Raw genomic sequence first — 27,858 nt, 5'->3', positions numbered from 1 at the left:
AGTTGTGCTATATAGTATACTCTCTCTCTACGACAGACCCCTATAACCTGATGGTGTCAGGCCCTGTCGAAAGCCATCAGTTTTTTTCTGGTAGAAGTGGTGATTTACATAATCACTGTTGGCCAATTAGCACTTCGTACAAGCTGAAAGCCTTTGCGAAAGACCAGAAATTTCCGCTGGTAGAGGTGGTGTGTCTTCATTAATATTCATGATTAACCAAGCGGTAAAATGTTAATCACTAAACACTAAATTAAATAAATTCGTATAGAAGCTGAGAGAGAAATGTGAGGTCAAACAGCTCTGTGCATACATCGGAGATAAAGCCTCCCGGGAATACTCTTCACGGAAAAGATATCAGTCAAACAATGAAGCCCGTCTGCTTCACGGCGCTGCATAGTACCGGTACGGTAATGTTAGCCCGGCAGTCTCAGGCCTCCACGCAGGGCGCGTGCAGAGAGACACTTTAAACGATGAGTCAGTGAGGAACTGGCTTTGGCTTTATAACTGCACGAGGTTCCTCCGTTCATTCTGAAGCTAATACCAGTAATATCAAAGCTTTCAAACCAAACACAGAACACTTGTTGATACCCCTAAAGTAGCCCTTTATTGTTTGTCGTAGAGTACATGATTGTGTAGATACGTGTGCATAACAATAATTGACTTAGTTAATGACTACATAAGTCATTCAGTGTCATGAATGTAAAACCCGATAGTAGGGATAAGATTTATAACTTAAATGCCTGAAAAATCAGTTGTCTTCAGGATAGTTTTTGGTTACTTCCGTCTTGCCTGAAAAGAAATGGACACAACAATCAAAGAATCTGACATGTGAGAATAGTTAACATCATGCTTGCGGGCAGATAAAGTTATACATGAAGCGATTCCGCTTAGAACACAGACCTGTTGGTCTGGTAGTACCTGACCCACTGTTGCAGTCATCGTCAAAATAGTTTTCACATTAAGGAATGTCGCGACAAAAAATCCTGAAGTTAGTAAATGTCTTCCGATAAGGCCTTTGCCATAATATAGTTATCAAAATTGTAATTTAAAGATACCTCGTAAAGACATACGCATCGGTTGCCATATATCACCCAGTCTCTATCAATCAGATTTAACGTTAAAAATCCAACAGCCGTAAAAAAGCGACACAACCCCACGCCGTTTGCTTATATAGAGTGGACACCGTCCATTTCTGTTAAACATGTATTAAAGGTTAACATCGTACCTGGCACATCTGACAGTGATCACCATCGCAGACGTCACAGAAATCATTGTCCTGCAACACCTCCGGTAGATAGAAGGTCACAACTTTCTGATCTGTAAAAGAAGTAGGAACATGAGTTAAACTGATGAATTATGGAAAAAGGCAAGTAAATCACCGGCGTGCTTTGGCTGTAATGAAGTATATAACGTACAAAATTAGGACGGTATCAAGGAAGAAAAGCAGTCGGCAGTACTCAGTTGTGTTGGAAAAACGCCATGAGTGGCCTTGGCGAATGAATGAAATCGTTATTCAGATCGAGTTCCACGCTTTTCCTTTCATTTGTAAGGATAATCCAGAACATAATTGTCTATTGCGTTACTTGCCATTGGCATCTGGAAGTCGGCAATACAGAAACGTTCACTTGTGTTGTACGGGCCTATAACTCGATGTGATTAAGGTCAGCTTACCTGGTTCGTAGTAGTCAAATACGGTGACTGTGACGGGTTGGACTTTGGCCACAAGGGCGGTTCTGATCGCCGATACCGGGAAACAGAAATCGTCCGCTGTTAACTGAAAACATGAATACATGTCCAATGATTACAACGTAAAGAATGAAGCGCGCCCTGATGTTGTTAATCCGGGAAACATAATACATTTATAATATACATGTAGTTCCCCAGCGCACGGTAAATGCACGCATGGACTTTCTTTTTACTGTTATTAAAAGCATTAATTAGTTCTATCGTGCTTCAGAAGCGGGTGTGATATGGATCAGAAAGGCAAACATCGACCACATCGACAGTTAAAAGAAAGCGTAGCCACAATCACGGTAAAAATCGTAAATATAAGCCTACTTAAACGGAAGGTCTGTGTTGCTATGTTACCGTAGGGGTTTTATTATTTATTTATTTATTTATTTGATTGGTGTTTTACGCCGTACTCAAGAATATTTCACTTATACGACGGCGGCCAGCATTAGGGTGGGTGGAAACCGCCCGGGGGAAACCCACCACCATCCGCAGGTTGCTGACAGACCTTCCCACGTACGGCCGCAGAGGAAGCCAGAAGGATTTTGTTCAAGGAATGAGACCTTGTTTATTTAATTAAAGCAAGACCACAGCATACCGAATAAAACCAGAAGTGGTCATACGTAACTTGCGAAATCCGACCTTTGTCAGTTTACTTCAGAGTTTTATTCTAACCGTTCACGTAAATACTTAATAGCAACTTAACTCACCCACCCTACTTAGTACCATGGCTAAATCAGAAGTGAGTAAAAAATTGCGGTGATATTAACAGCAATCATTAGACGCCACTGATGTAGAACTGCTCAAATGGTGTGTTGAAACAACACATTTATAGTAAACAATAACACTAAAAAAAGGCAAGTACCTCATCAAGGTATAGAATCACAGATTTGTCTGTCGTTTCAACTCTTTTGCCGTAGAGTTGCAGTTTAAGCTCTGTTTCCGGGACAGGGGAGAAGCCAGTCGGGGTTAACACTTCGATGTAGGTCATTCCAGATGCTCCCTTCAACAAATATCTGAAAGAAAGTATCGAAAATAAATTTAGACTGAAATCAACGCAAACATCTAATAGCTGCGACATCCTATAAAAGGTCGATACCGTCTTGCACTCAATCCCCTCGTATTTGAATGACTGTTGTCAAAAACTGGGATGTCAAGAATTTATTTAAAACTCGGGTCCAGGACTAACCATTGCTCTTGTGCAGTACATGAGTAATACGTCACCAATTTGGTCACAAATCGTCATCACAATCGCAGGAATGAACAACAGACTGCGCAGCTTTGGAAAGAATTACCACACTCCTTACAGCGCTTGCACCTCTTTCTATCTCTTGCCTTACATCACTGCCATCAGCAGCAAATTTTGTACAGACATTTTGAACAACATTGAGGTCACTGGGATCACGGTGATGATGCAGAAGGTGATGTCAGAAAATACAAACAATCCGTCTCAACCTTTGTCCCTAATAGTGCTTTATTCTCTTTACTAGAGTATATACATGTTTCTAATCAAAACCTAAAGCAATTTTATTGATGAATGCTGATTAAATAGTTCCGCAGGAGGGCACAGGTGATAAGGCTAAGCATAAACAAGATTACCTGCCTCTCACCGGTTCCTAAAGTCAAGTTTGTCTAGTGGTGGCAGTGATGACGCATGCGCGTTGTAAGGAGTATGCGTAATTACTCGAGGAAAGAAATGTTTGTCATTTGACTGACAGACCGACCAACTGACCGACAGAAATGCAGTTATTGAACCGCTTGTGGCAGCTAAAAGACGGACCAAGGGAACACAAATCACGAATACACAACTCAATATATGATATAATGATATAAAGGTAAGCAGTAGTGTTTAACCTGTACGTGTATATATCCAGTTTGTATGTATGCCATGCCGCTAAGCCAATACATGAAATGACACATCATTTCATTATAGAAGAGATTAAAACACAAGCTCTGCTGTACATCAACTCTCTCAGAATTGAACACGACCATGATTTCGACCTGCCATGCGTAACAACACGGAAATGTTATCCTAAGCTTTCCTCCCAGAAAATATTTGTGTATAGGAAAAAATATAAGAGAATGTGTTCAAAATAAAACAGAGTGACAACTTCGCACACAATGTACCAGAGAAGCCGATAAGACGTCAAACGCAAAAGACAAAAGAGGCTGGCAATTTTTGTGACGAATCAAGTTATTTATTTATTTTTTTGAATCGTGTTTTACGTCGTACTCAAAAATATTTCACTTATACGAGGGTGGCCAGCATTATGGTGGGAGGAAACCGGGCAGAGCCCTGATAAAACACACGACCATACGCAGGTTGCTCTCAGACATTTCCACGTGCGGCCGGAGAGGAAGTCAGCATGAGCTGGATTTGAACTCGTAGCGACCGTGAAGGATCTAGTTACTTACGCGGCGCAAACTTCAATATCAAAGGCAGAGGAGCTTTGTTTGGTTACTGTCACATTTGCAGAGAAGGCAGGCTCGATGAATTCATCCGCAATGTTGAATCTGACTGATACCTTGTAGTTAAGAAATTAAAATCAACATTTTAATAAGTGGAATATGATAAAAATAAGCACGATATGGAGTGGATGTCTCCTCCTGTAAAACCTAAAGTTGAACTGTTTTTCAAATGTAACATACCGGTACTACAATTTTACTTTTCTGAACATTGATGAAGGAATATTTATCGTACGGCATTCATATACATAAATAAAAAAAAAATGATTTTATTGTTCACAGAGGAAGTATCGCTGAGGAGTGACTTCTCTATTTCAGCTTAAAGATATCTCAGTTGTATCATGCGTGTGCCTATGAAGAGGAACGTAAAGGTATTATACTAAATTTAAGTTAACGTATCCTTCTGCTTCTGTAGTTTACTTATAACGTGTAATTTTAATTAGGACTACTTTGTATGTTGTCAGATGTTCGAAAGCGCCCAATAGTACAAAATACATTTAAAAAGTATTGACACAGAGTATCAATGCTGAGTGATAGCAGTATTATTTATTTACTGATGTGAAAAATACACCAACTCAACACAGATATGACGGACTTGATTTTCATTGGCCGCCAGGATTATGGTGGGTTGAAACCGGAAAGAGCCTGGGGGAAACCGACGACTATCCGCAAGTTGCTAGAAAACCTTCTCATGTACGACCGGAGAGGACGCTAGCATGAGCTGGACTTGGTGAAAGACTCCTGGGTCATGACTCGCTAGACACGGATCCTCTCCGCACCACCACAAACATACCTAGAAAACGATGTGAAGAGACATACCTGTACAACCGCCCGTCCAGTCCCAGTACCGTGGATAGAGACGTCACCAGGGCTGCCCTTTAACTATAAGGTAAACAACATTTAGCAATGAGTAAAATTAGCTACAAAAACATTTGCACAGATGTGGATTTACCATGCAAGGTCAATGGAAAGTTCCAGGGTATGATTAATAGATCCATACATTTGTTTAAAATTTATTTAAAATTCCTTACACACACCGAACGCACAAGTGACAATAACATATTTTCCATCTTCCATGATCAAATCAGTGTATCGTTTGATTCATGCGATCATGCATGTGTGGGGATATACAGAAATCTTTACATTCCGTTGTAATTAATGTTTCTCTCGCCGATGTTTAACAGTATTTTTAAATGCAAGGCAGGTGTGTTGTCTTACCAAAGCCGTCTGTAGAATGAAACGATTGCTATCGTCAACCGTAAAACTCTTGGTGATATCACCGGAAATGACGTCGATATTGACAGAATTGTCCTCAGAGTAGATGAGCTTAGCCAATGAACTGAGGGCATGGACAGCGACCACAGTGTCCTAGAAGAATATAGAAACTCGTTGCCTGTACTCATGGTCGAGACTGGTCATGGTTGTATTCGGAGAGAAAATTATTAACATTTGAACAGGGGTTTGGAGAAAATCCTGGAGAAGTTTAGTCAGGTACCATTTTCGTCTGAAGTCTATAGAGGCAAATATTCTACAAGGTTCAGGCGTAATCAAATCCATTGACTCAATCCAGGCGTCGAAACAGACATTCGTATACCAATCATCTAGTATTAATAAACCTTACAAGTCAATAAAAGCAAGACCAATTCTCAAAACAATGTTCAACACAAACTATTAAAGAACTAAAAAGGTATATAAGGTAAGCAAATCGGATGTATTCATGCAAAGGGATGGAGTCTCTTTGCGTTGTTTTAATGTGATTGTTTACTAAATGTGATGACAACACAGCATTTTGAGTAATTTCAGAAATTTAACAAATTGCATTTAACATAGCTGAAATATTTCTTTTTCACCTAATTCCGCTTAAGCCATGGTGCTAGGAGGCGTGTAAAATACTTCTGTTTATGCATTTACATGAACGCCTAGAATAAAACCCTAAACGAGGTAAATGACAAGAGGACTTATTTCACTGATTACGTGTGACCATTTGCCAGCTATCACACTGTCGTCTCTGCTCTGGTCTTACTCTCTATGCTGTACGTCTTTAGTTATATTGTATTCCTGCACACACCAGGATTCTGCTGTTGAACTAAGCATTCCCGAGGCCTTGTCCCTTTGCATGTTACAGTTATGACGCTGGACACAATGGATATTCTAGTTATGTAAGTTTAACTATTATTATGGATAAGCTGTCTTTAATAAGTCATATATTTCAGTTGCGCTTTGATTGCAACTGTTCACATATCCATCGCGGCGATTTTACTCAATACGATGCATATACATCCTCTTGCCCCAAATTTCAAAATTAGTCAATTTTATCAACTTTGTCAAATGGTCTCTCAAATGGTTATCGTTTCTTGTAAAACATACAACCTTACGGTACTATAACCAAGAAAATGTCATTTCCGCAAAAAAGTCAATAGGCTTGCGAATCTTTTTGAGAGTTGATACAAAACTGGTTCTCCTGTAAGAATCTTTTGTTTTACAACTCAAAGAAAGTATTCCAACTTTGATAGCCGAGAATCTTACCTGTGTTGAGACAAACCCTCCGTTAGAGTTCTGCTGGCCGACCAACCATGGTATGATCGTCAGACAACGCCCAAGGTCTGGCTCTTCTGCGCATGCCAGGAGACCGTAGGCCGTGCCTCGACGTCAGCAGCATTAGAACGTTGTTTGGAGATCGCCAGGTGTAGTGCGGTTCAAACGTGCTTGCGGTTTTCCAGTAAACTTGTCCATCTACAAATGGCATGTTTAAAGAAGCAAATTTGTAAAACATGGAGGTTTAAAGTAATATCCATGGTTACTACTCAGATATCATAATTTGTATTACTCGCAATAACTAGGTGAATGACAGCCACGTTCTCATTGTAGACAATACCAGAAGACAATTTTCATGAGTGAAAGCTGTATTTCTTAACTATAGTCTTCAACCTTGTACTAATAAACATAAATTTTATTTCACGAAGAAGGAATTTTATTAGTGGAGGAAACCGGAGTGCCAGACTAAATCAGTGGTCTTTGGCAAGTAACTGACGAACTTGCCCACATGTGACGTACCGATATGCGCACTACCATATCGGCGGAAAACAAGTGATCTTCAGTGAACTTTAGGCTGCGCAAACTGCCACACAAGCGTCATCGACCGTTTATTGTCACGAAGACTCAACGAACAGTGAGATCGAGTATTTAAAAAGCCCGGTACGGTAAGGCGGAGAATCGGCCCCTTAGAAGTGCGATGAGAAAGTGCTAATTTGAGAAATCACAGCACAGTTCTGTAAATTCCCAAATCAGAAGTATAAAACTTGGTCGAATCACCCATAAAAGTTATATGGCTATAAAAGACACGGTTGCTTAATAATAACTCGCCAAAGATACACCCTCGATCAAAAACGCCAATTTTTCGTTTATACGAGGTACTGTGTCTTTAATTTACGTTATGGAGATGAATCCTAAACAGAAGAATATCTTTACCTTAACATTTATCTGTGTATTTCTACGTGCTGTCAAAGTTTCGTTTTCATTTACGTTTCTCTTCATATGTAAAACATAAATTTATTGTGTGGTCAGTTTTGTCAGGTTTTAGCAAGTTTAAAATCTGTATTTCTTTCAGGTATTCTTCAATGCACACTGAACTGACGAAGTCACGGTGGAGAACAGGTTTCACCTCAAGGAAGGGTTCGATTCTTTGTTGTTCTTTGTTTTCCTTTGGAAGCATACTTTTGTGTGATTAAAGATATAGGCCGTCTTGCATTAAATATCATGAATTAGAATGGATAAGCTACGGTATTACGTAACGTGTAGCAAGTATAGCGAAATTATACGTGAATCCTGGCTGAGAGCACATGTGGTCCTCTCGCTATCATTAACATCAACATGTTATGCGTAGTAGAAGTATAAAGCTGAACATTTGTTATATATGTATTTAACTGATTGGCGCATAACTGCGTGCTTAATAGTTTTTAGAGTGATTTTCCCCACTCTACAGTGTCTAATGCAAACAAAAGGATATTTCAGTGCGACAGGAGCAGTCTACCAGTTTTCGATTTTATGACCTATGCATTGCTTCAGTGTATGTTTGGAGCTTGCTTGCCATGTAACAAGGAAATAAGAGTAAAACAGAACTGAAAAAAGAAGTAGCCTTACAAGTCTTGCAAAAAGGCGGATTCCCCGCCTTACCATACCAGGTCCATTTACACCCAAACAATTTTCTATACGCACTTTCGTTCATGGCGGCATCCTTGACCTTTTGTCGGACCTGGGGTAGTAAGGAACTCTCGGCCAATTCCAGAGCGTAGGCACAGATGGTCAACACATACGGGTCCTCCTCGTCCAGAATTCTATCCTCCACATACTTCTGAGCACGCGCAATGGTTGTCTGTCAATCACATAGGAACACATCTCAGGGCTCCGCATTAAAAATACCAGTGTTATCTTCGCTGTCCTAAAAACTCGTCTTTTTTGCGATTTTACACCTTTACAATTAATTTGAGTACAGGATATATTCTAGAAGCTAGCCATACCTTGAAAGCATGTATTTTGTTAAAACGGCTTATAACACAGATGTTTCATCTTACATGTATTTTTGAAGACAGCTTACATATAGTCTTTGCATCATTCATGAACAGCGAGAAAAGAATCTGAAACTGTATGGTTGAGAAAGCGTTCTACTCAGACCGTACAAAATTCAGCCATGTTACATTTCCGTTCCGGTTGAGAATTTTCATGACTTACATTTAAGCTGTCGTCGTGGTCGTTCTCCAAAATGGCTGATAAAGCATAAGCTGTAAGCGCGATACCATTTGCGGAACCGCCCTAGAAAACCAAGGAGAACCGAAACATCAATGAAAACGTTTCATCCCTGCAATGTGTAACATAGCGAAATAATAATAAATTGATTACTCAAATATTTTCGTCTACCTCTTAAAAGCAAATGTCTTTAATATTGTTTGATTTGGTTAATTATTTGTGCCCCCCCCCCCCCTCAACAACATCTGATGTAACACAACATAAATCGTCGGCCGTTTAAGCTACGAAGTTTCTCAAGACATTCCAATTTTGTACTCAGGCAAAATTTTTTGGGGTCATGTTTATAGATGTAGAAAACCAAAGTGTCCAACAGCAGACTGCACCAAGTCATTTGTGACTTACCTCAAAATCTCAATCTCGTTACAATTATTAGATTTTAGTAGTTGAAGTTGACATTTCCATATATGTGTCTAGAGGATATCATTGATAAGGTGATCAAAATTTTAATACCTACAGGGTCTACAAATAAGCTCTAAAATTAAATTCAAACTTTGACCCTACTCAGAAGTGAATTAGTGAAATAGGTTCAATGCAGAGTTAACTCCCTTCGCCAGGCATGTACCCACGAGCGTAATTTGAATCCATAGCTAAACCTTCGAGTGTTAGATTCGACCTTGTGACATCACTGATGAAAGGCCGTCAGACTGTGTCAATTTCTTGTATGCTGTTCCTTTTTTGAAACCAAAAATACACGTACCTGCATATCTTTGTGGATGACTCGGCCAGGTTCGTTGAAAGATCCATCGTCGTTTTGTTGGTTTTGGATAAATCTTAACGTTGACGCCAGTCTCAGTTCATCGAGCTGGATAAACTTCCGAGCTTGACCAAAAGATTTCCATACAAACAAGGATAACCTGTACGGGGATTGTAGGAAAAGGATTAACAGTCACATTAGTGGTACACGATTAAGGGATTAATGGACCTGTGTTACAATTAACTGATACGTTATTCTCTGATAAACCACAGTTGTAACTTAAGCAAGAACCCGGAATCCTCGTTGTAAGTATGCATCGTTCTGGTATACAAGGGCTTGGTATGCTTTACTTTACATTTCATCAATGTAGCAGGGCTCTAAAACGTTTACATCTCTAAAGCAATTTGATTACAATGAAACTAATAATAAGACAGAGATCACTGGTAGATTCCATCTGTAAGAGGACAGTGAAGGTGGCAAGACCTACTGAACTGAATAAGCCGCGTGTACACTTGCCCTATTTGCACGCCATATGTAGGTAAAAACACAAGGTCTTTTGTTTGTTTGAAGAGCTTGCAGGGGAATAGCCCATAATTTAGGACTTGTGTTTATGAAAAATTTTACTACATAATCAATTTTGTAATTTATGATAATTTTATAAAAAGTACGTCCACAATAATATACCACTCCAGAGTTTTAGATAAAAAGTACATCACAAATAGTGTTCAAATGGTTCATTAGAAAGAGGACTTACCAGGTACTTCCTTGCGGGTCCCTGTCACCAAACGCGCTGAAGGAACCGTCATACCTCATGTAGTTCATTTGCCTTTGATAGCCTGAAATAAAAGGAAAGCAATGGTTATGCTACTGCAAGATTTACCGTTCTCCTGCAAGCTTGAAAAATCAACGTGAGCTGAAAACTATCGCGAAAAAAAGCAACAGGTTTTGTAGAAACTGGTTTAGTCGATGTATCAGTACTAGAAAACGTTTAGCACATGAAAGGTATAAAGGGCTTTGTTTACGTATTACCTTTACCCTGAAGTATGCTTTAGATTTCCAGATCTGCGTTTTAGACTCCCCTAAACTATGGTTGTAGAGTGTTTGTGGTAAAGATGTGTTGCAGGGATGGTCCTGTTTTGGTTAAACGTTACCTGAACACATGGGTTGCTGGTATTTCCTTACCAGAGAGTATAATATCCAGAGCAGTTGATCGCCTTTCCCCAGTCAGTTGTCCGACGCTGTCCAGATAATTGGCCACGAAGACGCTGGGGGCAAAGTTGATCATGTTCTGTTCACCGCAGCCATAAGACATTTTCAACAAGTTTGAAAGACTGTTCAATGTGCTGGACAAAAGATCGCCTAAGAAAATGCGTAAAAATAAATAAGCAAAGTCTAAACAGTTCACATACCTAGCAATAATAAATCATTAGTATTTGGTATTTTGTGATATATTTACATTATTTGAGCAGTTAAGCAAGGTGCTGTCATACTCATGGGTTGCTTTTATCTATCAGTATCTTTTGTTTGGTACCTTGCAAACAAAGACATTGGATTTCCCAAGGAAGTCATTTCGATTCATCTTCATCTTATCATTATTAGATAAATCCAATACATGTTTTAGCCCAACCCTCTAAGTGAAATATTTACCCAAAACTTTGACGAGTACGCGCTGGGAACCCTCAACGACATTTGGAGGGAAGTCAACTTTAACCGATTCCTGGAACTGTGTGACGGCAGAATCGGTGAGATCCACAATAACTGCTTGGTTATACTCCTGGGGAATTCCTTCCGGCTGAAAAAAAAAAACAGATTTCATTGGTCAGTCAACAACATATTTTCATAAATGCAAATAATTAAAGTACAAATGAATGAGATACATGGTTTACTACACAAATCATCTGCCTTTAGTGCTCCACAGGAAGTTAAGTGCCAATTTATGATTCCACATATCAAACACTGTCTTGTTTTCATGTTTTTCTCAGTCTTAGAATGAAATATTTATAACTTTTAAATCCCACACAGTGGATGCATATTAACTGATATATTTGTTAATACAAATGAATCATTACATCTATACGGCAATAGGAAAGCTAGCTTGAATAAGTGTATTCGAATAGAGATCATTCACAGTTTGTTTTCTTAAACACCAAATAATTTCACCTAATTCCAAGCATACAACCTTCAACGGCCACTTCATAACTTGCAAGACTCAAAGAGATAGCGTTGACATTGATGATAAGTGGTACACTAGCAAATTATTGTCTATTACATAGATCTATATGGTCGTACCTCAACCCTCAGCTGTTTAGTCAGCCCGTCAGCATGGTCAGTAGATCTGGCTGTCAAAGTAATGGCCACCTCACCCAGGGATTTGGGCACAATTGGGAAAAACACAGAAACAACACTATCTGCGGTAACCTGCAACGAACAGTTAACATTTAGGTTTAATATTGAATAGTGACAACAACAGATTTACTATAAAAAATGTAAGCCTTGGGTTATACTGGGAAAAATGTATATATGTGAAAATGCAAATGAAAATAGATAACTCTAGATTGTGCTTTTACGATAACTCTACTCACCTTAATAGTCTGCTTTTCACAGTCGCCCTCCACAATTTCTCCACCATCTCCAACTCCTAGACACCGGAAGCCGTCAGAGTTTTGAAGTTCAACAACAACCTATGAATAAGCACCAACACAATGTTGTATAAACTAGATGGCAAACAGAGACAACATCTGTAGATCGCAAGGTGTATCTAACTTGGCTTATCACAATTGACTTTTTGTAAAATTGCACTGAACTTAACCTAATGTTAAATCATCAAGGTGGATTGAGTGTGCCAAGGTACAGCTAGTGCAAAGCCATTTTATCAAAGAATGAATGGATGGATAACATTAACACCACTTCGGCAAAACTGTAACCATATTCGTGACGATTTATCGAAAGAGAGCAGTCAAATGAACAGTGAAGTATAAACGTTTGATACTTCTTAATCGTTTTGAATGTTTTCACACAAAGATGAGTTAAACGGTTTTTTTTCTGTAAAATGACTTATCATCAGGTAGTGATAAGTAGTTACTGATTCGACTAACAAACCAGCTTGGTTTCGATTTAAGAAGGTGAACAAGCCATGGCTGCTTGATGATGAACAGAAGTCTGCACTTTCCACTTCAATCAAAACATGCAATGTCTGCCACCATGGCACAAATGGGAAAAATCTGAGCGCAAGACAAAACGCCAATCAAATAGACAATGCCATTTATGGAAGCACCCACAGTGCGTATGTAATACGCACCTTCTGGTCAGTATCCAAGTAATTGAAGACATTCGCCTGCAGGACGACCTGCTCTCCTCTGATCACAGAGTAAGGCAACACCACGTTCACGAAAAACTTGTTTAGCACCACAATCTGAGAAAAAAAAAACAGATGAAATATTCGTCTTTTTTATACAACAGCACAAAGTGTCAAGCTGAAAATCTCTGCCACTCTTTCCCGAACATATAGGAAATCAAGAGCGGCATAATGGATAGGTCCTTTGCTCAAACAACAGCGATTCATTAATTCATAAAATTAAAAGCATATATGCAGTGTGAAACTTTTCAGTAGACATAATGGCACAAATATCCTTAACCTTCGATTGAAAAGTTGATGATACGATGAAATAATCGAATCAGTTAGCACTGTGATACGAAACGGTTGTCAAGGCATCTCATTTTTTGCTTTACTGGTTTCTTTTCTGGTGATTCAGTTTGTATTCAACATTATATCGTCCAAATCAAGACAGGAGACACATCCAAATGCTGACATAAATGTACCATTTTATTGCAGTCTGTCTCACTGGATGATCATGGGGAAAACATGTGACATTACGGCCCACCTAGACACCTAGCAAACGAAATAATCTACCCCTAATAATGAAAAATTCCACACTCTTAAATATGACCCGATCTGGGGTGAAAACCAATGTCCCTTACTGTAATCGTTCGTGCACAATGCTGAGCAATCCGGAAATACGGAATAAAGCCAATATTATGACTTCCGCTTCCACTTACGAATGTAATTCTGTGTATTATAAATCTTGAAGTTCAATTCCATGTTTGGCGAGAAAATAGTGAAAATTGTCGAAATTTTGGACAGGTATGAGATTTATCGATGGAAGTTTGAAATTCTTCTTGAAATGGTGAAAGGGTAAGTTGGTGATGAGGAGCTGAGTGACGTTTCCTTGACGCTTCACCCCTTTCAGCAGCTGGCATAGATAAGTCAAAATTTTGATGGTCAACAATTTTATTGCTGCTTTCTCACAGGCTGAACATGGTCAGTACTAACGTATATTGGCCATGGTACGTTAGGCGCTGAGTTACAGCACTAAACGTTAGCATTGACACGTAAAAGGATTCTGAGGTCATACAGTGTGGAACAGCCTGTCTAAACATATCTGTCAAAAGTTATGTGAAAACACATCATTCTGTACTGATCGGCTACAGTAATATGAAGAACCTTGTGATTTACTTTGTTTTATCCGCACAAATATATAGAGAATATGTGACGTATTACAGAAAAGAACACAAGTACACGGCTTCAACCTTCGTACTGTAGGCTCCTGGAAAAGCCTCCCCTATCACCAGCCCCCCCCCCCCCCCCCCCTACCCCATCCCACCACCCCCTTCTGAGAATGACACGTCTATTTACCGTGGCGGGTTCCTCCGTCATGCCAAATCCCGCAGAGGTATCAACGGCAAAGGCTGTCCCCACCCACGTTGTCATGGTATCCGGAGCGACCAAATCTATGTTGACCACGCCTGAATCGCTGTCAGTCAAATAAGCAAAAAACAAAATGAAGAGAGAAAAGGTGCATGTTAAGCCAAAACATTCGAGCGTATTCATCGAAGAAGAGTTTACTGGTTGGTGTGTAACCCGGTACTCTCAAAAAATAATCTGTTAAATACCATAGAAATTCTGTTGTTTAAGTGATGCTAGTATATATTTTGCTATTGCAGCAGATTGTTCTCTCAAACACATACTCGGTTAATTCAACATAGGTACTGTATTAGACTGACGGGATATTGTATTGACTATGACGACCGTATTATTTTACACTCACAAAATACATTCTAACACTCAAACAATAGACCTTCTGTTAAAATTAACAGATTAATTTCTGAGTTTACTGGTGTAATCGCTGACGTGCTCACCCGACTTTTTCCAGGCTCCATAGCCATGTCTCTATGAAGCGTGTCCTGATCCTCTCTACTTGTGCCAGACCGCCAATTGACGCTTCCATAGGCGCTGCCATCACTTGCATGTCCTCCATGGCAAAGGTACGATCTAAAAAAGAGTGAGGATAAATGTTTAACCGAAAGTTTGATTGATGATTACCATTTCCATGTTCTCCTTGACATGGTAGGATCTGGAAGGATAGGGATAAATGATTAACTCACTGATGGATTGATTGACTGATTGATTGGTTTTGAACAACATATCGAATGTTTGTTTTACTTATACGATGGCCTTTTGTGTCCTTCATTCTCAACCTAATGCCATGTTATTTCGTTCACGTCATATGGAATACATCACACTCTATGTATCAATCTGATAGTGGGTCAATCAATTTCGATCTGTGTCGAACAACCGTCGTTTGATCGACATGACTAAGAAGAGATATGTGAAAAAACATTGAGCCAGACTATACGTCGATCAGTGAGAATACTTACAATAATATTGTACAGGTTCCACATAGTCATAGATTTCAGCGTTGGACATGACCTTAATACCAGCTTCCTGTAGCAAAACATGGAGAGTTTTAATATTAGTATAAAGATGGATCAAATATCTGGCATTAAAATAATCATTCTGATTCATCACAATACAAGATTTCGATCCCTACCAGACTTAGCCAATGTATGGTAGGTTTAAATAAGGCTTGTGACTGACCAATAGTTAAATAAGAGAGACCACGACAGTAAAAAGGGCAAATGAATAACGTCAACTTGACAAGTTTTATTAGTAACTTGTAGTTGGAGTCCATTGTCTTTTTGCATAGCAAATACATTGTTTCCACTGGTCTCGTGTATATTACTACAATCTGCTGTCAGAAGACCAGGTTTGGATTATAGATGCATATATTTGATAGAAATATGTTGTGAATAATTTCATCACCAATTACCATACCTCTCATAACTGATGATAACCATAAAGGCTGCGTATGACCTCTAGGTCTATATCTTTCCAAATACTTCCTGTTAATTCACAAAAAGGTCCAACTGCTTACAATCTTTAACTTCATTGTAAAACTGCGTTTTAGTCTCAAAACTTCAAATTGAAGTGTGTCTGTATTCATAACACGTTTTATGTGATCTTAAGCACGTTTTAAAAGTTTCAATTTTGTTCAATCTATCTGTATGAAATCTGCGCATAGGCCCCTAAAGAAAGATATGCCGTTTACGTTGGATCTCCGGGTTTCGTTTTTAGATAGGATCTCCGGCTACCGTTTATATGAGATTACCGGCTGCCGTTTACCTTACATCTCTGGGAACTGTTTATATCGTATCTCCTGCTGCCGTTTATGTTGGATCACTGTCTACGTTTACATCGGATCTCCGGCTACCGTTTACAAGGGATCTCCAACTACCGTTTACCTAGGATCTCGGTTACCGTTTATATTGGATCTTCAACTACTGACTGTTTACATCATTGATGAGATATCTCCGCATGAAGAAAAGTAACTCACGGCGAATACAGCAGTAACGTCATCAGCGCCGCCGTACGTCGGGTAAGGCCAGATGGACAGTCTCTTCCTCCTGCGCTTCTTCTTCCACAAGAACGTCGGGAAGCTGTTCTGGCCGACGTCATACTTGCTCAGGGTGTCCAAAACCTAACGATACCAGACAGTGGGGAAAAGGAAATATTTACATTATTGGAAAGAAAATATTTATAATGTTCATGTTAGATACATATAGGTGGATGTGCACGGGGTCACATTAAAAACGGAAAGAATTTATTTTTTAAACCGTCCTTGGTGACCAAAATTATATGCGGCCTCATGTATCGTTTCTTTACAATCTATGGAGGGCTTCGAATTTAAAAGTGACAATGGTTCAAGACAATGCAATTTTTATATAAAGACAGTGTCATACAAATGCAGTCTCATACAAAGACAATCTTATGCAAAAGCAATCTCATATACATAAATAATCCTATACAAAGACTGTCTTTACAGAGGCAACAAGTAAGGTCTTTAACATTCGTATAACCATTCTGCATGTTCAAACTCGAGGTGATAGTAGCGATTTGGACTGACGTACCTCTGTATAGGATAAATCGAAGCCAGACTTGAGGAGGATCACACTTTTATCCACCACAAGAGTAGCGGCAAGGGAACCAGGATCGGCACGTAACTGAAGACTGACGTCCTCACCCGGCTTGACTTCTTTGGTGTTAAACTCCAAAGAAACCTAAAACAAAGTGTCGAATTTAAAATTACTTTGTTTCATTACACATGTATTCGAAAGTCACCTTCATACCATTACAAGAACGAGAACTAATTGCAAAGAAATTTATTTAGAGCCAGGAGCCAGGAGCCCTCACCAATGCCGTTCGCTGTGAGTTCAAGTCCAGCTCATGCTAGGTTTCCCCCAGGCTCTGCTCGGTTTCCTCCCACAATAATGCTGGCCGCCGTTATAGAAGTTAAATATTTCTGAGTACGGCGTAAAACACCAATCAAATAAATAAATCAACGTCAGTCAGTTACTTACTTTATTTTTGAATGCCCCAATGACGTTGAAAGTAAGGCCATCAGCCACAACCTCATTGTCATCTTTCACGTAATAGACAACCAGACGTGACGTTGGCGCCATTTCTGGTTTCACGCGGATTGCAAACCTTGCCCTTTTCCTGCTATACCGGCGACTCACTTTTCGTGCCCTCACAATTCTTCCTCGGGATAAAACCTACAAAAGTTAGCGACTGTTAACAGATATGTCTGCTTAATAGAGTACTTGGTTGATTTCCACTCATATACCAGTGTACGGAATAATTTCAGTGCATTTACAAAATATTTGACTATTACAGCTAAGCGCTGGAACAAGCAATATTTTATACGAATATAACAATAACAGCGTGATACGTTTTTAGCTACTCAGCATCAGTGAGCTGTATGGTGACAACGAAAATTTTGTGCTACTTTATATGTAGGGCCTACATCTATAACACCTTGACTTTTTCAAATAGTTGTTACCCATATTTAGACATAAATGTTACGATGATAGCACTGACCTGTTCTTTCATTTAGCAATAATGTAGCTAAATAATGATTGTAATTTGGTCAATATTTCTATTTCAATAAAAGTAATTTTAAAGACATATTTCACTATTGTTTTTTATAAAACCGATCTGTTACGCCCTCAGGCACACGGCAACCTTTTCGTAAAAATGCAAGACTTCCGTGACAGGGGAGGTATACTTTGACAGAAATCGAGTAGCACTGAAGGATATTACTATCGAACGGAGTGCATATTATCACACCTAAAAGCATACTCTCATATTTCAACAATATTTACCGATTTGATTACTTACCACGTAGGTAAAATACTTAAACTCTCGATTGGACTTCAGATTGACGATTACCCTCTCACCTGCCTACAACATATGTAAGACATAAGTTCAGGCTATTCTTCAAATATATGAAAAAAAAAAACAAAAACAAACAAACAAAACAAATAACTACACAAAATTAACATACTTTGGATATTACCAGACGATTATCTGGACTGAATACAGGTTCATATCATCACATTTCTAATACATTTCCAGTGAAGCTGATAAATCTCGCTTGTTTGGATTGCCGGGATATATATGAATGTCTTTGTTTATGTACTCAAAAGCCTTGTAAAAATTTCATATTTGATAATAATTATATAAAATGGATACGTAGACTGTAGAGCATTTAAAATTGTTAAATTGTCAATGTTACATTGATACGTGTTAAATGCTGCAAAAATTTTCAAATATTTCACCGCGCGATGGCTCTTTGCAATTTGTTTCATAATGTTACATCATGTATCATACATACACAGATTACAAGATTTTATGAATAATATTGCAAACACAACACCTAATTATGTTAAACTGGTATTAACAATGTTAGATTACAACATTTTCGAAGCAATTAGTGAAGTGTTAATTTCTAACAAATGCTAACCTATCATTATAAATGTTTTTCTCCTTCACCAATGCCAAAAACTTGGATGTAACATTACGAAAGCTATAAATAACATTTCAGTTTTAAGTTACGTACCTTTGGAAGGTCGTTGTTCAGGGATGCTTGCAAGAAGGTCTCACTAGGAGACTGGAACCTTTTTGCTGTGCTTGAACTAGAAGTCAACTTTCCGTACCGAGCCTGTGAAAATAAAAGTTTGAATAGATAATTATAGGAAGGTAAATGTTCTTAGATAACCAGTTTGTTCTTGATCGAAAAGATCCTTGAAACGTTTACATAATTACCAAAATGTAAAAGAATGATTCCTTAAAATGCCACTGGTACATGAGCTTTCGCTAAAGTCGCTGTATCTTAACAAGAGGTCAACCACGTAAAAGCTAGGCGCCAAACATATCTATTTAAAAAGACAATTTGAAACTTGAATTGAACGTTGTTTTGAAAACGAAAATATCCTGGTTAGGGCCCATTGTTCCGATGTCCGTTAAGGTGCCCGCATTGTCTCTGTCTGAAGTAATGATTAAATACTCTTCGTTTCAATATTCGATGTTGATGAATTTTAAACAAGTGACTTTCCTCATTACTGTGGACATGGTCACTGAGGGTTTTGGATCCGCACTTTGAGGAGTATCAAAAATGGTCCAAAAATGCACTGCATATGAGGAGTTTACAAGTGCTCGAAAATAGAAGTTACTGAAACCCGAATAGTCGTTATTATGCTTATTATAACTTATTATGACGGGTGGGACCGTAATACACATTGTAGCAACCTTGACCAGAAAAAAGGAGAAAATCGAGAATATGGTCTTGCAAGGGAGTTAACTGTTACCGTAACACGTAGATTCTTGGCCTCCTCAGGCACGTTCATGGCGAACTCCACAAGTCCGTTGGCTGGGACGTCAAATGCCTGGTTGTCCAGACTGATCCACTTGGTCGTGGGCTGGTATGGCCAGTATGGACGTGGAAAAAATACATCCTCAATGAGGATCGGTTCTGCTATATCTATGCCGTCGGCTGGCATTTTTGGTTTTGTTGTTGTTGTCGTGGTGGTAGTTGTTGTAGTGGTGGTTGGCAAAGGGACTTCTATCTGCGCCTCAATAACCAGTTTCTCCGTTGCCTTTGCTAAAGGTCTGTCGTCTTGTTGAAGCACCTTTACCTGTTGGACAGATAATGAAGTTGCCCATAAAGTTTATCCTAGCACAGAATTAAGATTAAGTCTAGCTAGATTTTGCTTAAAATCTAGGTTGAAAACATCCAGCACAACACTTCAGACTGAGCCACTCGTGTCAGTGACCCATTGGTCATTGGAGCATGATTCATTTCAAGTTACAGACCTAAAGCATTTTGTCCATCGCATTGCTTTGCTTTTCTTAGTGGGTATTGAGAATGGAAAAGAAAATGTGTTTTTTTTCCGTTTACTTTGACCTTCTCTCAAGCTTTCAGTGATTTTACTAAAATGTTTGTACGTAGACACTTGACTGAATTTCAAATTGCACTAGTGTTCAGCTCAACAAGAAAGGGGGAGCAGTTCCAGGGGTGACGTGTTTTGGGACATTCAAAAATATTTCCCAAATAATGCAACGTTTTTGTCTTAGTTCAAGCGAAAACAGTTCCACTTACATAGCCTGTGTACTCAAGGGTGGGTTTGAAGGTGGATGGGTTGGAACTTGCAAACTCTATCTTCTCTGCTCGTGGATACACCTTGGTTTTGGCGGAGGAGGTCGCTACCTCTCCAGTCAAATCTTCTGTCACTTCAGCTACGATAGTTATGTCTCTATAATCAAGGTACCGACTTATGTTCTTCAACTCTTCCACAGAAAAGCTGTACCCAACGTCGCCATCAATCTGTGTAGAAAAGCAGTAGTTTAAATAACATGGATGCAATTGTAACGTTGCACTATGAGATCAACAATAATTTGCTGGAGCAAATGCGAACCAGAGAGGAACCTTTGAGATTTTTGAAGACAGATTTTCAACTTTCAGATGTTTCTGAGAAATTTCTAAAACGTGCAGGAAAGAAGTTTTTGTTCACATATGATTATACAGTGTGAATCTCACTTGGGACTTTTTGAGGGCCTTAAATGATAAAGTGATATTGTTAAATACCATAACAGGGCTCGTCAAAAAACGTTACAAAACGTCTTAAATCCAAGTACATTTAATAATTTTTAATGTAAATAACTAAACACTATAGCCAGACAACATTTAGGAACAAACTTTCAGTAAGATAAAACTGATTAATGAAATGGGGAAATTGGCCCCAGGGTCATAAAAATTCAAACTGTTTTCTGTGTTTTCTTCAGAGATTTTCTGCCTCCTTCCTACCTTCAGGTCAAGGCTAAGTGTGGGTTGCTCCTTCACGTCCCGGTTATACCAAGAGTACCATGGGTCAACCTTGGCCGTGACCTTCACGCGACCCTGGATTGGTTTTCCTGACGTGTATCTGTAAATATAAATTTTCCCGTTGCTGTGTTTCCATCTTTCATTCCAGTGGTTTCAACCACCAATAAGTCCGACAGCTGTCATCCAAGTATAGCCAATCAAATACACAAAAAAAATCAACAAACTGCATTTGGCTTCTTGCTGTTTTTGTTCTGAAATTCTGGTTTTTTTTTTACTTACGTGGCGGAAATTGTGCCGACCACTCTCTCGTCTGAGGAGACGACGAATGATCTGGCTGGGGAAACGGTAACTCCAAAACGGGGAAGAACTGAAGAAAATGAACCAGGAGAGATGAATTACGCGCATAAAACGTGCAGCCACTAGTCGTAATTGTGACTATAGTAGCGTTTATCAAAGGTTTCTGACCTGGGTTTTATGGCTTGTACTTTATTGCCTAGTATTATTACAATTACAATTATTGCATTTATCATGTTTACAGAAGTATGTGTGTATGTCTCCAGTGAAACATAAAAAGGACATTCTTATTTCACCAGTGACAAGGCATGAACAAATACGTAACGAAAGTCATATTACAAAAAGCATTGCTCCATTTATTAATAAGACTTCCAGGGTTTATGTCAAAGACTATTTTAATAGTTAATGTGCTATGAGAATAAGAACGTGTTAATTCGGTGGCTTGACAGATCTGATGGAGGTCCATGTTTAGGCTTTATAGGCCTTTACTGAGCTAGATATCTGAGGAATACCAAAGCATCATCTTGGAACTAACTATTTTGACTGTTGGATGTAAATTCACAGTCTAATATGCCCTCTCAGGTAACCTATATATCTGCATAATAATGTTCACTTACCGTACTTTTTGACTTCAAACTGCTTCGAAAAGGATATAAGCTGCAACAAAAGATACATCATACACATAACATGTGTTCGAAACATTTAAATTTACATTATATTCCGAGAACCACACATACACAAATCACAGAAAGGATTTGAAGTGAATGAACTTGAACATTTGATTTCCATGGAATTACATAGGTATAAAGCTGTAAAAACTAACCGTCTTCATATTTTCAGGTTTAGAGATTTCAGGTAAATCAATTATCGTAAGGAGAGACGTGATAACTGTAGTTAACAGATCTATATAATGGGAATAATGGAGAAAACGTGCCATTGAGTCCTTCAGTAAATATGATGGTGTGAATACTATTTTAAGATCTGACTAATGTAAATATGTGTCCTTATAAAAGTGATAAATACATCTAAAGATATCTGTTACTGTTCTCATTGACCTGCTGGCAGCATATAGAATAATTAAGAGATATAGACAGTACATACGTCTGTAGACACGTGGATTTGCCACTCTCCAAGAACGGGTTCTTCAGAAAGTTTCAGTTCCCCTTCTATTAGACCGGTGCTGTCAGAAAGTCCATTGTCTTGCTTAATACGGTTTCTTCCTGCGTCCTGGAAATTTGTATCCAATACAAATTACAAGCAAAGGCACATATATCTCAGCAATAACTTCAAGAGTTACTGGAAGACAATATTCTGCAAGGGCCTATATTGTTGGGATAAAACACATGCATGTGATAATGGTAAACATGGCATCAAAAAGATTCTAATTTAACCCTGAATATCTCTTTTTTTTTCAAAACAGCATTTCGTGCAAAATAAATGTGCACACCTTAATATTGCCTGTTTACAGTTATATAGCAAAAAAAAAAAGCTAAAAACTTAGTATAATAATAATGAAATTACTGACACTCATAATAATCAGACATTATGAAAAATTTATTTATTTATTTATTTGATTGGTGTTTTACGCCGTACTCAAGAATATTTCACTTATACGACGGCGGCCAGCATTATGGTGGGAGGAAACCGGACAGAGCCCGGGGAAACACACGACCATCCACAGGTTACTGGAATACCTTCTCACTTACGACCGAAGAGGGAGCCAGCATTATTTGGACGTGAACTCACAGCGACCGCATTGGTGAGAGGCGTCTGGGTCATTACGCTGCGCTAGGGCGCTAACCAACTGAGCCACGGAGGCCCCCCATGATGAAAAACTAGCAGCATATACGTGTGAAGGTTTATAATCCACGGTTTGTACAATGGGTGAAGGAAGAAAGCAAGGACGAAGTCTTAACTAAGGACGAAGAAGTCTTTTCCGTGAATGATGTAGTCTGAGGATCAGGAAATCTTAATCAAGAGTAAGCCGAGTCCCGTATAACAACAGAGCTGTAAACCGTTGCACTTACATAAATAATCACGTCGTATTTGCCTTTGAAGGTCTGAAGATTCTGATCCAGTGAAAGAATCCTGTAGCGAACTATAAAAATGAATGGAAAATAAGAAAAGTTTGAATTTTACAAACCTAATAATTTCTATTTATTTTTTCAAAACCTGTACGGACTTTTTTTTGACTGTTGGTAAATGCACCTTTTACCCGTCATTTCTTTCGTACTCTAGCTCAATGGATTTGTATTTATATCTTTTGAATTATTAAACTTTGGCAAAACATTTTCTTTATTTGCTCAATTAATATAGGTTTATGCAAAACATCGAAGAAAATTGAGTGTAAACTGTATCAAAAAGTTCTCGTGTCGTTGCGACAAATCTTGTGCTGTTCAGCCCCTTATGGCTTGAACTGAGTGAGGCTCGAGAATAAGTGTTTTCGTGCGCCGTCATTTAAACACAAAACCTGTCAGAAGAGCGCTAGTGGCCGATCTCGCTTTCCATATAATCATGTATATTGTGCATAACTTTACTTCCATCTGTGACATTAACTCGGTCTGAAAAACACGCTGCATTCCCTGTTCAAAAGATTTATTAGCGCAGCTGTTTCCTGTCTAAGAAAATGTGCATCTCCTATCTCAAATCATCAGCCTATCCTCTATGCTAGAAGTGCACAATTGCGGACAGTTCTTGCCCACAAGCCCAGGGACACCTCAGTCTGATCAGGGCGCAACATGTGGAGTGGTTACAAATGGGACTTACCTGTGCTGCCAGGGTTGTACATGCCCTTGTCTGTCTGAACGAAGCCATTGATAGTGTTGGAATCCAGTGTTACGGTGGTCTCGTGTTCAAAGCTGAATAACAATTCGTTGGTGACCACAACACGGTATGTGCGGGCGTTCACAGTGAGAGGGACCTGTAAGGCAGATTCCCAGGATAAAGATTTTGCACAGTTTTATACAAATACGACCACTTTCACAAAATCCGTAACTCAGATTTCTCCCAACTTTTCCCCTTAGAAACTTCGTCTGTTGGTTGTAAGTCTATAGGGAAGTGTGAACTACGAAGAAAGCAACCAAACGAAATCACAATTTTTTGTGAAAGTAGTACAATAAAGACTACATTTTAAGGGACAGTCGTCTATCAAACATATCTAAAAAAGGGAACCTTATCTAGCATCAGACACATTTAGAGAAGGCCACAATCTATTTCAGAATTCAATTTTGACCGTCCTACCTTTGAACTATGTTAAGCAATTTGTTAATAAAAAAATACAATGTTCAGTTGATCGACAACGTCGAGGTGGTAAATGTCGTGTAGGCTGTGTTCTCAAAAAATTGAGAAATTCAGGCATGTAAATGTATAATCATCTTCAAAGATTCTAGTTATATTGGAATATCTCGCATACAATCAGCACTTAATCACTGCATATAAGACTGTAAAAAGGGTAAAGGCTTGACCAATCGATCAACCGACCCACCTACTGTGTTAAAATTATCTAATTGGCTGATGTAGTCTTTTCATTTGCTGGAGTAGTCGGTTAGATTACATCTGCTTTGATTGACATCAGAGATCAGTCAGTTATTTAAGAATTAAGCATAACGTACCTTGAGTGATATTACGTTTCCAATAGCTGCAAGTGAACAGTTTTAACACGTTTTATTATCATTTCCTGTGCACAAAAATACACAATGCAGTGTATATACTTACGTATAGATTATGTATTTTTAAAACAAACTGGTTTTCGTGTAATTGTTTTACATAACGCAACCTGTGATACACTACCATTTACGAAAATATATTTAATTCGATAATTTCTTCGGGTTAAAGGAAGATTTTTATTTCCGCTTATTAATTCTAATTAATTAAAATAACGAGAAATCATATATAAGATATTGACCAAGTATAATTTTATGATCGAACTTCGAGTCTAGTTTTAAGTCTTGTTTTGGTCCGTATTAACGATGTCTTGACCTTATTAATGTAGAATAATTGAAGATGGAAAGGTATAAAGTATTAACATGTTTTATATACTTATATATTTGATTTCCATTTTTCAGCTTACTTGAGTACAGATACCTCGACCTCGTGACGTGTGTTACGTTGTAGTCGGACCCAGTGCCTTTAAGTTCAACCGTTGGTTTCAAAAAACCACGTTGTCTCGTAAAAACGCTGATAAAAACGTCCAAGAACTGACCAGGACGAACTACTCTGGGAACAGACACTAGGTATAGGTCTTCCGGTTTGGGTTCGGGCGGAAGTGGTTTGGGTTCCTTTTCCGGTTTTACGGGGGACAAAACTCTACAACCAAATAAGATATATCTAGCTCGTTAAATGTTTTAAAGAATTTTTAAAACAAACATCGAGAGACGCAAAAACTATGAACTGCTGTTTACTTGTGCCTACAGTAAATGTATTAATAGTTGACAAATTAACATGGTGTGTGTAATAGTGCAGATAGGTTTCAAACAAAGGAAGGCGATGTAACTAGCTAAAGTTTTTCTCTCAAAGTCAATATAGCCTTTTTAATATACCTGTACTTGATTGGTATTTAAAGCTATGCTCAAGAGTTATGATAGTTTTGGGATAGATTTATTTGTGGCGGAAACTGTGGTAAATCACGGACCGCCGTGATATCTGACACGAATCTTGACTTAAACAAGCGACCAGTTCGGCAACAGCTAGATTCGAACGCGCGACCTCACCTGTTTTAACTTAAGTAACTGTAAGAGAAAACACTTACACGCTGCTGGACCAGGCTGATGTCAAGCACAGCGTCAGCATGGCGACAACGCGCATCAGCGCCATCTGCAGGAACAGAAAAATAGGTATTTGTTAAAAGTGAAAAGTGTCATTGGTCCCTATAAGCAAAATAAATATTTCCGCAAATGACGTCTTTTCCATTTATTTCTTGATGTTGATCATCAGCATATAAAAGATTATATTTTTAAAAACAGCCCCACATCATGATCTCTTCAATTTATTTAACTATTTATTTGATTGAGGTTTCACTCAGTAGTCAAGAATATGTCACTTATACGACTGTGGTCAGTATTATGGTGGGAGAAAACCGGGCAGAACACGGGGCATGTTCTCTTCAATGGCTAATGGGGCAAAAGTATTGGGATTAAAGAATGTCTATGTAAATGAATTTCTATCATTCTTCCATTTCTTTTGTATTAAGCAGTTGGTTATATTTCAGCGCAGAAAGTCTTATCTGCTTTTATTACCACTTTCAGCTATGCAAACCTGTAGAATTGAATTAAACTGATCAATAAGTCAAATGCCATCTGTTACTCCTCGGTAAATTGAACAGTTTTCATTTGTACCGCGTCTGCATCCGGTATCAAGAACATCTTAGCATACAGCACGAATTTCAATTTTGACGTGCATTTGTAATATAAATTAATATAATTCAATTCTAGCGACCTATACCAAGTGGTTAGATATTAGTCAGACATAAATAGTTTATGAATATGTTACCTCATACAAGTTTTGTGAAATATTTTCTGTCCAAAATTGTGAAGTCATAGGCGACATGATTGTTTAATTGAAGGCCAAAGAGGTTTAACAAAAATGTATAATATTAGGCACAATTCGAATTCAGCTTTCTTGATAGTAGATATTTTATTTCAGCTGCAAGCTAAACCCACCATAGATACATTCTTTTATTCAAATTGGTAAATCATAGAAAATATGGATTTGAAATTTCTGAGTAACTGTTAATAAAGCATACAAATGTTGATGCGCAATACGAAACATTATTCCATTCGACGAGAATAGACTGTTAGAATAATCAATGTAAAAGTTATGTTTAAAATTACCAGTAATACTCCATATAGCTACATGAGATGAACGTTAGATTCTGAACAAGAACATGGTTTCCACTTTGGAAACAAAGTGAAGCGTACGTTGATGAAAACTACATTACCAGCTGAAAAAGAGTCCAACATATCAGTAATAATATGAAGAGTAAAGCTAACAGTTGACAACAGGCAATGGATTACAATGGAAGAAAGTTTTGGATGTACGGCATAAAATATGATTCAAATTGAAATAAAGACAATCCGGAAAGAAAAGCGTCAAGCGTTCCATACTGTATAAAATAAAAAAGGACAAAAACAGAAATTTGAAAAAGTAGATAAATAGGAAAACAAATTAACGACAGACTAAACAAAAAAGGTAAAACTGCAACGGAAAGAAACAAAACAACTGTTGCGTACCTTAACTTCTGACTGGCCCCGATATGATACTAGAGTTTTTGTTTGATTTGCTGATGTGGTACCTCAATATGCCGCACCGGTTAAG

General features: G+C 38.4%; 2 protein-coding genes across 2 annotated transcripts; both read right to left on the bottom strand.

The window, feature by feature from the left end:
• Positions 1-585: 585 nt before the first annotated feature.
• LOC135472546 (CD109 antigen-like) lies at positions 586-6,315 on the bottom strand. The gene is made up of 8 exons (XM_064752096.1): positions 6,235-6,315; positions 5,416-5,565; positions 5,017-5,079; positions 4,147-4,256; positions 2,597-2,747; positions 1,672-1,774; positions 1,226-1,317; positions 586-789 (listed from the first exon to the last, which is right to left on the bottom strand). Exons 1-8 carry the CDS (start codon positions 6,313-6,315, stop codon positions 775-777), a joined length of 765 nt encoding a protein of 254 aa, XP_064608166.1. The 3' UTR covers positions 586-774.
• LOC135472561 (CD109 antigen-like) lies at positions 5,427-27,858 on the bottom strand. The gene is made up of 31 exons (XM_064752116.1): positions 27,774-27,858; positions 26,294-26,358; positions 25,616-25,851; positions 25,158-25,183; positions 24,313-24,466; positions 23,574-23,644; positions 22,648-22,773; positions 22,164-22,203; positions 21,532-21,619; positions 21,235-21,352; positions 20,530-20,754; positions 19,739-20,065; positions 18,991-19,092; positions 18,270-18,332; positions 17,450-17,644; positions 17,000-17,149; positions 16,426-16,569; positions 15,410-15,476; positions 14,891-15,023; positions 14,388-14,505; positions 12,993-13,106; positions 12,277-12,375; positions 11,984-12,112; positions 11,342-11,486; positions 10,877-11,053; positions 10,449-10,530; positions 9,698-9,854; positions 8,926-9,006; positions 8,413-8,569; positions 6,724-6,930; positions 5,427-5,565 (listed from the first exon to the last, which is right to left on the bottom strand). The coding sequence occupies exons 2-30, from the start codon at positions 26,356-26,358 to the stop codon at positions 6,746-6,748; spliced, it is 3,774 nt and encodes a 1,257-aa protein (XP_064608186.1). The 5' UTR covers positions 27,774-27,858; the 3' UTR covers positions 5,427-5,565; positions 6,724-6,745.

This window comes from Liolophura sinensis, chromosome 8 (genome assembly GCF_032854445.1).
Source record: "Liolophura sinensis isolate JHLJ2023 chromosome 8, CUHK_Ljap_v2, whole genome shotgun sequence".
NCBI lineage: Eukaryota > Metazoa > Mollusca > Polyplacophora > Chitonida > Chitonidae > Liolophura > Liolophura sinensis.
This window is presented reverse-complemented; position numbering and strand designations above follow the sequence as displayed.

Bases quoted from the DNA above. Each gene is read 5' to 3' on its own strand.
- LOC135472546 (XM_064752096.1), bottom strand. From the start codon at position 6,315: ATGCAAAGGGACAAGGCCTCGGGAATGCTTAGTTCAACAGCAGAATCC. The intron at 5,566-6,234 runs GTACAGCATAGA...ATATTCTTCTAG, and splicing joins AATACAATATAACTAAAGAC to GACACTGTGGTCGCTGTCCA. The intron at 1,775-2,596 runs GTACTTGCCTTT...TCATGTTTTCAG, and splicing joins TGATTCTATACCTTGATGAG to TTAACAGCGGACGATTTCTG.
- LOC135472561 (XM_064752116.1), bottom strand. From the start codon at position 26,358: ATGGCGCTGATGCGCGTTGTCGCCATGCTGACGCTGTGCTTGACATCA. The intron at 25,852-26,293 runs GTAAGTGTTTTC...ATTTGGTTGTAG, and splicing joins TCAGCCTGGTCCAGCAGCGT to AGTTTTGTCCCCCGTAAAAC. The intron at 6,931-8,412 runs GTGCGTATAGAA...TGCCATTTGTAG, and splicing joins GGATGCCGCCATGAACGAAA to ATGGACAAGTTTACTGGAAA.